Here is a 12,833-nt window from a genome sequence, read left to right as displayed (position 1 = left end):
TAGTTTGCTTCTAGTCATGTACAGTTAATTGGAGAAGTTTCCTAGTCTAGTTATGGAGAACGATTTCAAAAACCTTCTAAGAGAAATGACTTTTTTTGGTTTCAGGGTATTGTTTATTTTTTTTTTAGTGTGGAGGAGAGGTGATTGCAGCATTATCTGATATCGATCCAGGGTCTCTCCTAAGGAGGTCTGGACTGGTTGGAGAAGCTGTCCCTTGAGGTCTGACACTGTGTGGACAACTTGCTCCTCACCTCCCCAACCCCATCATTTCTCTCATTGGCCACCTGGGACTTGTGTCCCTTTTCCTTACCCCAGACTTCTCCACTGCAGGCTGCAGCTGGATGTTCAGGGCAGAGCTGAAGTAGCTCAGCTGGGAGAGCATCAGACTGAATATCTAAAGGCCCCTGGTTCATCCCTGGCCTTCGCAATGATTTTCTCCCTCTGACATTTGCGGAGCCCATCTGCCTTCTTCCGTCCTGCCCTGGCCCTCCTTGCGCCTCCAGCTCTTGCCACAGCACTGCCCATGCCCTGTACCTGCAGATCTGTGGGTCAGAAGGAGCCTTCTTCTTGCACCACGAGTTCCCGCCTCTCCCTGGGCAGGAATCTCTATTCAGTGCTTTTCTGGGGTGATCTCCAGCTGTCCCTCCTTCTAATCAGCAATCAGGATCTCTGTTTTGTGAGGCCTCTGCAAAGACCCTGTCTCTCTCCTCTTTGTCATTCTCGATGGTGCACAGACTGCTCCCCTCATACACCTCCTTGCCTGGACCTCAGTTCCCAGACCGGAGCATCCTGACCACCGTCCCCCCCGGTCCCAGGGCCGGGCACTCTCCTGAGCTGAGGTGTGAGTGGCAGCATCCTCTGTCTGGAGGTTTGTCACAGCTGGGCCTCTGATGTGCCAAGGACAGCTGGCAAAGCCGTGCTGAGCTTCGTCCCCTGGGGAGCGTGGGCACCGGTGTTGTTCAGTCACACGCTGTCCTGAGCAGAGTTTTGTGCCTCCCCGCTTTGCCCTCCTGCTGCAATGTTTGATGAATCACAGACACGCTCCTCTCTGGGCATCAGCAGAGAGATACAAGCACAGGGGAATCTGTCTGAGGCCCCACATGAGCATCCCTCTGCATCAGTTCCTCCCTGCTGCCAGGGCACAGGTCAGGACAGAAATACCAGCAGTGGCTCCCCTGGGGTCTAGCTTGGAAGTCACCAGCCATCACACTGGGACTCCCAAACAGCCCCAGCTCAACCACTGAATGTCATTTTTACTTTCCAAATGTACCTTCCTCTGCATTTCCTGAGCACTGCACAAGCTGCTGTGCTCTCCATCCTCTCAGCCCAGAGCCAGGGCTCACAGCACAAGTGTCTCAACTGTCCCCCGTTTCCATACCCAAATATTCCAGGGAAGTTGGGCTTTTGTTGTGACTGAGAACAACTGAGAGGAGAGGAGAGGGACAGACTTTATGTCCAAGCAAAGTTACTGTCTTTTCAGCTTTGAGAATGGGCTTGAAAATGTTTGGCTGCAGGGGTAGTGCCTGCATGACTGTCACTGCTCCAAGAGTCCTTCTAGGTACTCGGTGAGCAAGAACAGGAGAGTCATTGATGAAGACGGGCTTCTGGGACCCATGTGCCTCCTGACCATTGCAGGAGGAGATCTGTGGGCCATCATCACCTCTGGGGCCATCTGGAGTTTAAAGGGCACCTTGACCACCTTAGGGTTCACTTCTGTGGGGTCACAGCCCACGACTTACCCTGATTGGCAGCTCTGTCATGGCCTCTGCGCTGTGGGACCAGCCTGGCCCAGGCAGGGCCTGGGGGAAAGAGCAGCTGGGAGATCTTGGGGTGAAGAAATGGGCACTGGGGTGCATCATGGCACCTATTAGAGAGCCATTTTGACTAGAAACTGTCTGTGGCAAAGCAGGATGGAAACGTCTCTGTCAGCAGGATTATTCCACAGGGACCACGGGCTCTAGCAGCCCCACAACCTGACCCCAAACCTGTTGTCCCTGAGACAAACCCCTTCCCCACTGCCACGTCTTTGTTCTCTGCTGCCCCTGAACAAACTCAGGAAGATTTCCGGATGCCTGGGCAGACACAAACCAGATCCCGGCTAAAGTCCACTGAGACTTTTAATGAGAACAAATATGATGCACAGTGTAAAAACAGGGAAAAAATGGAGGAAACTCTGGGCTGTTTCTGCTGCCCATGGGCAAAGGGAGACGGTTCCCCGGTGCTTACGGCTCTCCCAGCTGCACAGACCTCTCCTCCCTCCCGGCTGCACCCACCTGCACAGCAGGGATGGGCTCTCCTGGCCGGGGGCTCAGGGATTGCTGTGCACCGAGCTCTGTCACAGCCTTTGTGTCCTCACAAGGATGTGCCAGAGAGATCTCTTCAGCATCATCATAGCCCATGCTCCCCGGGGACAGGGATGAGGTGTCTCCTTCAGCTCCAGGGACCCCGGCACTTCTCTGGGAGCACAGGCTGCCCCCTGCAAGCAGCAATGCAGGACATTGCAGTTCACCCCATGGGGTCTGTGCACCACATTCCTCCCTGCTCCTCACCACATTCAGCTCCTTCTTCCACCCTCCAGTCCCTCCATGGGAAACTCGTGAGGCAGGATTCCCCTTCCCAAGAGGTTTAGGTCTCAGTACAGCAGCAACTAGGGTGTGAGCAGGGATGGCACCCCAGGAACCAGCAGCGCTGAACTTCCCTCTCACCTCTGGGTGCATCCCTGGGTCCTGCTCCCTCCTCTGGCACCCTGGGCACTTCCCAAGCTCCCTGTCCAGGGCCATCGTCCTCCTCAGGGTGAGAAACCTCCCTGGCATCATCATAGCCATCTTCTGGTCCATCCCCATGCGGAACAAGAACATCTGAAAAGAGAGGAGAGCTGGTGACAGTGAGAAGATACATCCTGCAGAGCAGAGGATGGGAGGCACTGGTGTTGGCAGCAGCACAGGAGACCCTCATGTCCTCCCCATCTGACAGTGACACTCAGTGACACCTCTGTCCATCACTTGTCTGCAGGCAGATCAGCCTCTTCCTGCTTCATTACCTGGTGCTGATCCCAGACCATCCTCCTCCTCACGGTACCCAGGGTAGGGCTGCAGCCGGGTCAGGGACTGCTCTGAAGAGGAGCCTGGAGAGATGCGCAGCGGGTGTTAAGGAGCGAGCCCACTGACCTGGTTCGTGGCCAGTGCTGCTGGGGAAGGGGGACCCACAGAGCTGGGGCTGCATGGGGAGGAGGGCTGGGAATTCACCCTGTTCCCCTGGGTCAAGCTCTGTCTCAGGGGTGCTCCCAGAGCTGCCCCAGGACAGCTCATCCCTCACTGGTCAAGTGGGGTGCAGGGGCAGGAAGAGAGGGGCTGTCCAGCTGCGATCAGCAAAGCTGGTTGGGAGGCAGCTCCTCTCCCGGGCCCAGGACCTGGGTGCTCTCCCCACAGACCACACAGCCCCAGCACTGCAGGGACCACGGGCTGGGGGCTTCAGAGGATCAGCCCTGGGGTGGGGCCAGGGGAAAGGGTCCTGCAGATGTGCCCACACCCACCTGAGCGACCAAACCTCGCCTGCTTCTCCTGCACTGGGCTGTAACCAATCTCCTCATACACGGCCTCGGGGAAGAGCTCCTGGGCTGTCCTGGAGCCTGGGGACAGAGGCAGGGCTGGCACAGGGACAGGCAGAGAGGCGATGGGACCCCACTGTGCCCCCCCAGACCTGTTCCTTGGCCCAGCCCAGGACTGCTCCAACAGCACAGCCCCACTGTGCTGTCCAGGAACAGCTGCCACATCCCCAGTGAGGGCCACATCACTGTGGAGATGATCTGGGGCAGCATCACACCCTTAGAGACAGCGCCCAAGCCCCTCTGGCCCCTGGGTCATCCCCCCAGAGTAGCTCCCATGTTTCCGTTTGACATGGAGCTGACCCCTGTCTGCCCCATGAGTCCATAGCAGGGTCCCAGCCTTACCAAGGGCAGGCAGGGCTGGGCAGAGGGTCAGCCTGGGGCCTGACACCGTGGAGATGGGCCCTGCTGCTCTGTGTTCCTCCTGTCTTCTCCTTTTCTCCAGAGCACCCTCCAGCACTACCCAGAGCACTGCCAGCCTTGGCCATCTCCTCCAGGATAACATCTCCTCCAGGATAACATCTCCCCAGGACAACATCTCCCACAGGATAACATCTCCTCCACGATAACATCTCCCACAGGATAGCATCTCCACCAGGATAATATCTCCCCAAGGATAACATCTCCCACAGGACAGCATCTCCCGCAGGATAATATCTCCCCAAGGATAACATTTCCCCCAGGATAACATGTTCCCTGGTCCTGCTCTGCCATTTCTCTCCTTGCCCCATCTCTTGCTCCCACCACCTCTGGGCTCTCTCCACCCCTTGCTGCTGGTGCCCTATGGCCAGACAGTCAATGAGGTGCGTGGAACAGGTGGCAGCACACAGTCTCATCCCCTCAGCTCTGCTTGTGCCCCTTACTGACCCCCCGCAGCACCCACAGCCCTTCCAGGAGGCATCACTGGGACCTCTGTGGAAGGACCCACCTCTGCGCCCAGCCCTGGCTCTGAGCACTTGCCCGGCCAGCAGGGCCAGGAGCAGGCAGAGAAGGGCCCCCAGGATGATGCAGATGATGACGGGCACTGAGATCCTCCCATTGAGAGTCGGACGGCCCCGGGTGGGATCTGCATGGGCAAGAACATGGAAGAACAGCACCAGCCTTGGGAGAGGTGGAGGCAGCACCAGTCCTGACCCCCATCACACAAGGCAGCAGGGAGTGGAGGGCCCAGGGGGAGAGTGATGGAGAAGCTTCCACCCTGCTGAGTGAATTACAGCCCTCCTCAACCCCCACACAAACACCCCAGTGCCTCCTCCTGGGAGTTCACACTCCAGCAAGGAGCCCCTTCCACCCAACTGTGGGTCAGAGTCTGGCCCTGGGATACCCAGCCCTGGGGGGAGGACAAGTTACCTGCTTGGGGTGGGGATGCTGCTGTCCTGGGTGCAGCTGCAGAGGAGGAAAAGGAGAGCTGGGCTGAGAGGGTGGGAGTGCACATATCAGGGAGCCTCCCCTCCACACACCCATGTGTGTCTGTAGGTGTCCCTGACACATCCTGTCCAAATTGCCCCTCCTGTAGTGCTAGAAAGGGACCCAGGACAGGGCCCGTGGCCTCTGCTCTGGGTGGCAGGCAGGGTGGCACAGGCAGCCCAGGGGATGGCCCTGGAGCTGCAGGGCCCCACGGGCAGTGGCCCAAGGACATCCAGTTCCACCGAGGCTGCTCCCTGCGTGGCACCAGCCTGCTGCACCCCACAGGAACATTCCTGCTCTCGGGAGCTCAGGGGCTGTGCCAGGACCAAGCGGGTGAAAGGCCTTCCCCAGCTCCCTGCCAATACCCGAGCAAGGGGTCCCAGCCCCAGCTCACCCGAGCAGCGCACGGCAGCATCTTCCTTATGCCGGCAAGCACGTCCGTCCCCAGGCCGGGCCCAGCAGTCCTGCAGAGACGACTCCGTCCCCCGGCACTCCACCCGCTCCAGCCAGATGGGGCCTTGCCCCACCCCAAAAGCAGCCTCACGCAGGGCAGACACCGCGGGGCCACAGCCCAGCTGCCTGCACGCCACCTGGGCATCCCGCATGTCCCAGGAGTCATCGCACACTGTCCCCCAGGAGCCGTGATGCCAGAGCTCCACTCTGCCCGAGCACCCGTCCTCGCCTCCCACGGCACGGATCTTCTCCCTGTCTGGAGAAGGCAAAGAGCTGCCATGGCACTCAGACAGCAGAGCCCTGCCAGGCAAGAGGAGCACACAGAGGAGCAGCTCCCTACCTGTGCAGCTGGTGGAGTTGGGGCACGGGGCCAAAGGCTCTGGGGGCATTTCTGGGCGTCTCCCTGAAGAAGGAAACACTGTGGTGAAGGGGCTGGCTCGGGGATTGTGCAGAAGAGAGCGGGGCTGAGCTCCGGTCATGCCTGTGTGTGCCATCTTGGTCACAGAGCAGCAGGGGGTGTCCATGGAGGGGAGGCTCCTCTGAACCCCATCTGGTCTCTGCTGAGACCTCACTTGGAGATGTCACTGCCTCCCTCAGGCACTGCTGGGTGGCAAGTGCTGCTGCACGTGTGGGGCTCTGAGAGCTGTGGTCACGTTTGTGCCACCAGCAGCAGAAGAGTCTGACATGGAAATGAAAACCCCTCCAAGCTCTTTCTCTGCATTTGGCTGTGCCCAGAGGGGAGCAGAAGCTGGGGTGACACCGGACCCGAGTGGCTCAGAATTACCATTGCAGGTGATGTGGGTCTCATCTCGCAGGTCATCGCATGACTGCGGGTCCCAGGGAGCAGAGGGACACTGCCAAAAAGAGATGTTTTTCTCCCCACACTGCACGTAATCCAGCCAGGCAGGGCCAGACACCCTGCCATAGGGCAGGCCTGTTTCCAGGGATCCTCCGTCCCCACAGCCCAGCTCCTTGCATGCCAGTGACACCGTGTCAGGAGTCATCGAGTTGGAGCAAACACTCCCCCACGTCCCGTTGTAGAAAACCTGCAGGCGCCCGGAGCAGCCGTCACTGTTCTCCAGCCTCAGGGCCATGAACTCTGGGAGGAAAGGCAGCAAGAGGAACAGGCTGGTCTGGGGCTGTGGGAGCCAGGACACCTCTGCGCTCCCCAGGCCGCCAGCCAGGCAGGACAGGGCCAGGAAGTCCCCCTTGCAGCCAGGGCAGAGAGAAGTCCCTGATGGACACACAGCCCTGCTCTCCCCACTCACCCTGGGGGACAGCTGAGCTCCCCAGGGACCCCAGTGGGACTGAGGGCACCCGTGCATGGGTGTCCATAGGCCGGGCTCAGGCAGGGGCTCAGCCAGGGACAGCCTTGGCCATGCCCGGCTTTCCCTGCATCCCAGCCTCCCTGGGAACCATCCCAGCACATCTCCCAGCACAGACCTGAGCAGATGACGCCCGCGTCCTCTTTGTGCCCGCAGTCGTGCTGCCCCCAGGGCCCGGCAGCGCAGTCCCAGAGAGCAGCTTCGGACCCAGAGCAGTTCACACCATCCAGCCAGATGTGCCCGGAGCCTTCTCCGAACCGAGCGGAGCCGGCCGCCTCCACCGGCCCTCCGCAGCCCAGCTGGTGGCAAACGACGGCGGCATCAGACAAGTCCCAGCCATCGTCACAGACGGTCCCCCAGCTGCCCTGGTAGTAGATCTCCACTCGCCCTGCGCAGCGCCCGGACCCGTTGACCAGCCGGACCCGCCAGCTCCCTGCAGTGGGGAGAAACCCCAGGTGCTGTCAGGGGGTGGCTGCCCCCCACCCCATCATCTGGGGGCTCGTGCAGCACCGCTCACCCCAGCAAATGACTCCCACGTCCTCCACAATCCCTCCCAACAGCAAACTCCCGGGCAGGGAGGTGTTGCAGAGGGTCAGGCTGGCCTCGTGCCCTGCGCACCGGACCCCTCGCAGCCCCACGGGGCCCGTCCCTCGCTCAGGCTTTGGGGGGTTGTAGGCTTTTTCTGCCTCTCCACACCGCAGCTGCCGGCACACCACGCTGGCCTCCTGCACGTCCCACTGGTCGTCCAGGACTCTGCCCCACGTCCCGCGCTGGAAGATCTCCACTCGCCCGTCGCACCGGCTCCCTCCGCCCACCAGCCGCAGGGACGCAGAGTCGGCTGGGCCTGGGGACAGCAGAGGAGCCACAGCCATCAGCGGCACCGGGCAGCACGGCAGCCTCCAGGGAGGAGGGCAAGGGGGGTTTGCCCGACCAGACAGGACAAGATTGAGCCCTGTGCTGACGAGAAGCCAGGGCAAAGCCCAGGCCCTGTCTGCAGCTCACAGCCAGGCCTGCTGCTGCTGGGTGGTGGGATGGGGCTCTGCAGGGCTCTCTGTGGGGATGGGATATGGCTGTCTGCAGCCACAGGGATGGAGCAGAGCCCCACCGACCTGTCCTGGGCTCATCCTATGGAACACAGGCCTGGCAGTGGTGCTGGGGCCCGAGGCGCTGCCCTGGGGACAGGTGTCTGCCTCTGTTCAGACCTCAGCTCTCCCAGAGCAGAGCAGTCAGTGTGAGCAGGGAAAGCCCCCCAGGGATCCTCCAGGGAGAAATTCAGCCTGGCGCTGCCATGTGACCCAGCTTTGGGTGGCCATGTCTCCCACAAAGGGAAATGGAGCTAATGCACCATTTTCCCAGCACTGACCTGAGCAAATGACAGCAGCGTTGTTCCCGTGGGAGCATGGGGAGGCCCCCAGGGTGGTCACTGGGCACTGTCCCAGGTGGGCTTCAGTCCCGTCACAGTGGAACGAGTCTCTCCAGACAGGGCCGGTTTCTCTCCCAAAATACTCTCCTCCAGGAATGGACTCAGCAAACCCACAGTGGAGTTGACGACACAGAACGTGGGCATCCGAGAGATCCCAGCGGGAGGCACAGAGGGTCCCCCAGGTCCCCAGCACCTGGACCTCCAGCCTCCCTGCACACGCTGTGCTGCCGTTCACCAGCCTGAACGCTGTGTACTCTGGGGACAGAGGAGGAGAGAGGGTGGGTTGGTGCTTTTGTAGCCTCGGTAGCCAGTGGACAGTCCAAAGGGACAGATGCCTTTCTTCTCCTTGTGCACGGTTTTTGTGCTGGAGACGGTGCAATGATCCCTCCTGACCTACACCCACCCAGCCTGGTTCTTGCTCTGTTCCCAACCCCTGGCACAGCCCCAGTGTTCACCACCCCACCCTTTGTCCTTACGTGTGCAGCTGACAGCAGCGCTGTTCATCTGGGTGCAGGCCTGGTCCCGGGAGGACCCCGTGGGGCAGGAGGACAGGAGGGACTCATTCCCCACACACTGCAGCTCTCCATCCCACATGGGACCAACCCCTTCTCCAAAGTGACCTCCTCCAGACACAGGCAGGGCCACGCCGCACTGCAGCTCCCTGCAGACCACCTCAGCAGCTTTGGGGCCAAAGTGGGAATCACAAACAGTTTTCCACTGGTCCCCATCACGGATCTCCACACGTCCTGAGCAGCGGCTCTTCCCTCCCACCAGACGGAAAAATCCTGGATAAAAAAACACCAGAAAACCTGGGAGTTCCCAGACCCTCTGGCAGTTACGTGCCCTCATCCCACATCACCTCCAAGCAAGCCATGGCCAAAGTGCCCATTGCACATCCCAGAGGAAGCTGTTGGGGAAGGGCTGGTGCCAGAAACACATCCAAGACTCCTCCTCCCCTTGTCTACACCACCAGAGCACCCGAGGGGTGTGTCTGCCACACACTCACAGCCACAGGTGCTGCTCACACAAAGGGCTCCCACACAAGCTCCTCTGTGCTGCCCGGCATGGTCCCCCCAGCACCGCAGCCGTGTGAGCAGTTGCGGTCCAGGAGAACTGGCCCAGATGATGATGAAGCTGCAGCTGCTCAGCCCCTGCAGAGCTTGGGCCAGGCAGGATCATCATCACCTGGGTGCAACCAGAAATGCACTCTGCTCCCAGGGGTGTTCCTGGGGTGTTGGGAGGTTCCTTTTAGGTGGGAGATGTCCCAGAGCACAGAAATGGAGCAGCTGTTATCATGGCTGGCGCTCTCCAGAGCCCTCCCCTGCCTGCTCGAGGGGGATGTTCTCATCCAGGGACACCGTGCTCTGCCCAGGGGTGCACAGGTCCCAGGCCAATGGCCAGGCAGGGGACAGGAGACCCGCATGTCCCCCTGGTCTCACGCTGCTTCAGAGGGTGACAGCAGCACGGACGAGAGTCAGTAAGTGCTGGCAGAGACCCTGTTTCATGGGTCAGTGTGGGGAGCTGTGGGCAGGCAGGAGGGGTTGGGCAGCTGGTCAGCGCTGCCTGCATGGGGTCCTGTCCCCACAGGGCTGTCACAGCCCCAGGGATGTCTCAGGACCAGCCCGTGCATGCAGTGATGCAGAAGAAGCAGCCAGAGTCAAGTAGCTGCCAAGCTCCTAAAGCCTCACAGAGCGGGACCACACAGCCAAGCCCTGGGGTTGAGCAGTGAGGGGCCGTGTGCCGCCTGCTCCTCTGCCCAGGGCCCAGCAAAGAAAGAAAAGTTCCTGAAAAGTGCCCCCATCAAGATTCGCATGTCCCTGAGGGGGAACAACCCAGCGTGACCAGCCATCTTATGCTCTTCCTCCAAGGTGTGGGGTGCCGGCATGTTCCCTCTTGGTGTTTCCAGCTCAGGGATCCTCAGCCTTGTTGGCTGGGATCTCGCAGAATGAGTGGGGACCGACAGACACCAGCAGACACCCCAGGGCAGGATGGAGGATTTGTGTGCAGCCTAAGACACCGAGATGGGGCTGAGAGACTGTGACAGGGTTAGTTCACCCTGGGGTAGGTTCCTTCTGGGCTTTCCCAGGGACTGGGAAAATGAGCAATGACAGTCCCAGCTCAGCAGTTGGACCAGCATCACTGGCACTTTCTCTGGCTCATGCTTTTTGTTCCCTGAGAGTACAGCCAGGTGCCTTTCCCCATCACAGCCCCAAAGGTGAAGAACAGGCTGACCCCTTACCTGAACATGTCACTCCAGCATCAAGAATGTGAATACAGTAATGTTCACCCCATCTGGCATGTGTGCAGTCAGACAGGGCAGATTCGGTGCCATTACAGTCAACATCACTCATCCAAATTGGGCCAGATCCTGCCCCAAAGTGTCCGTACTGAGGAGCTCCAACAGCAGACCCACAGCCCAGCTGCTTACAAACCACTGCAGCGTCCTTCATGCTCCAGTAGTCACCACACACAGTCCCCCACTGTTCATGCTGTTTCACCTCCACTCTCCCAGCACAGCGCCTGCCGCCATCCGCCAGCCTCACCTCCGCAGAACCTTCAAACACCAACACGGGATGAGTCAGGAGAGCGCTGAGCCCCAGTGCTGCAGGTCTGGGGGAACCTCCTGCCTGCACTGAATCAGATGTACCAGGGTGGGAGCCCCCTCCCCTCCAGGCTGTCCCCAGAGCAGTGCAAGGGTCCCTTCTGTCCCCACAGCTGCGCAAGCCTGGGCGTGCCCACGTCCAGCACGGCTGGGTCATTCTCCATCCCACCACACAAGGCACCTCTTCCCGTCCCAAAGGCCACCTGTCCCCCACCCATGCCCACCCACACACTGCCCATCCCTGCACTAGGCACCTGCTGCCCCCCAGACCAGCACCCCCTGAAGAGTCCCGTGTACCCAGGGCTGCAGCTTCCCCTGCAAACCACCTGCCCCAGCACCATCCAAACCCGGCCCAGCCCCAGGGCTTTCCCTGTTCCCACTGAGACCATCCAGAGGATCACACATCCCCTCCTCTCCTGGTGTCAGCCCAGCCCCTGCACTGGGCCTGGCCCCCCAGGAAGGACGTCTCCCCACTGCAGAAGTCCCCATCCTCTTCCCTCTGCGGGGCACAAACTGCTCTTGTGGGGTCAGGGCTCCCCTGGAACAAGGGGCGCTGAGCAGCACACAAACCCTCTGGGGCACCCCAGAGGCTGGCAGTGGCCTGGGGATCTCTGGGTGCTGCCATCACCAGTGAGGCCACCACTGGCTCCAGAGGTAGAGTGCTGGGAACAAGGGGGCCCAAAATGGTACCCCAGGACAGGGTGTCTGTGAATCCAGCCAGGCACGGGCTGCCCTGAACACTGGAGCCCTGGAAAAGGAGATACTCTTTCCCATCCAGATAGGCACAGGGAAGGGCACAGGCTCCATGGATCTGAGCACCTTCTGCCCCTTGTCTCAGGAGCACCTGCAAAGAAACCCCATTCCCAGACAGATCCCCATGACCACACTGGTACCCGCTGGCCCTGGGCGGTGGGACAAGGGAGTCAGCACTTACCCCTGCACAGCTGGACCCAGAGGAGCAGCCACAGCGTCTGAGGGGACAGGAGTCCCTCTGTGCCCATCCTGAGCCTCCTGCCCTGATGGCGCATCCCTCTGTGCCACACTCCCTGCCACAGCTCCAGGGACTCGTGGGAACAATGATGACGGGAGGGCAATATATCTCTGCAGATGTTCCCCAGCTACAGGAGGAGCCAATCGAAGCAGCAGCACCTTTTTAGACATTATCGGGAGCTATCTCCCCTCCAACACAGCCCAGTCCTCCAATGAACTTCTCCAGCGCCATTCATGACCATATATGAGGGACGGCTCCGCTGCAGGTGTCACATCACTGTGCTGGTGGAACGTCACAGGACAGGGCTGGTTGTAGTGGGGCAAACAATTTTTTACTCCTTGAGCCCTGTGGTGGGGACCAGGAGCACCGAGCATGTCCTGTGACAGACTATCCAAGAGCTCGAGGTAGAGAGCGTCCAAACACTCCTGTGCTATAAGACCCATGGGGCTGCGACTGCACCGGGGCTGTGTCAGGAAGGGAAGGAAACAGCCCCTGTGACAGACCCCACTGTGCTGGGAGCAGCAGCTGGGAAAGGGCCTTAGCCCAGGGCAGAGCCCCATCCCAGGAGCGCTGGCTCACCCACCGCTCCCTGGAGAGCCCACGGAAGGTCCCTCGCAGGAGCTGGAGCTGGGACACGTCCCTGTCCTGGCAGCAGACGTGCAGCCCAGGGGCTCAGACGCGTCCCTGCCTGTCAGTGTGTCACCGAGGGGCCGTTATTCCCCACGGGTGGATCAGAGCTGCAGCCTGCAGGTGCACAAACCACAGCCCCCGCGCTCCCCCCGCGGCACCCGGGCAGGAAGTCTGTGGTTTCCTCCGGGCGCCGTGCCCGGGCACATCCCTGCGGTGCCCCCGAGCCACCCCCACCCCGACGGCTGCAGCCAGGGCTGCAGGGGCTGCTCCTTCGGCCTCGCAGACACGGGGCCGGGCAGCTCCGGTACCTCGTGGGGACCCTGTGACAGCACATGGACGGTCTGCACCGAGCTCCATGGCCATGGGGTGTCACCGGTGACGTGAGCACTGCACCCTCC

General features: G+C 60.8%; 1 protein-coding gene across 1 annotated transcript; it reads right to left on the bottom strand.

Annotated features, from left to right (window-relative positions):
* Positions 1–2,222: 2,222 nt before the first annotated feature.
* LOC135999583 (scavenger receptor cysteine-rich type 1 protein M130-like) lies at positions 2,223–11,833 on the bottom strand. The gene is made up of 14 exons (XM_065653145.1): positions 11,749–11,833; positions 10,452–10,766; positions 8,689–8,997; positions 8,153–8,467; positions 7,307–7,633; positions 6,908–7,222; positions 6,249–6,563; positions 5,805–5,855; positions 5,406–5,720; positions 4,955–4,990; positions 4,533–4,670; positions 3,533–3,628; positions 2,706–2,858; positions 2,223–2,476 (listed from the first exon to the last, which is right to left on the bottom strand). Exons 1-14 carry the CDS (start codon positions 11,813–11,815, stop codon positions 2,223–2,225), a joined length of 3,006 nt encoding a protein of 1,001 aa, XP_065509217.1. The 5' UTR covers positions 11,816–11,833.
* Between the last annotated feature and the right edge of the window lie 1,000 nt (positions 11,834–12,833).

This window comes from Caloenas nicobarica, chromosome 29 (assembly GCF_036013445.1).
Source record: "Caloenas nicobarica isolate bCalNic1 chromosome 29, bCalNic1.hap1, whole genome shotgun sequence".
NCBI lineage: Eukaryota > Metazoa > Chordata > Aves > Columbiformes > Columbidae > Caloenas > Caloenas nicobarica.
The sequence above is the reverse complement of the archived record's forward strand: the minus strand, read 5'-3'. Positions and strand labels throughout refer to the sequence as shown.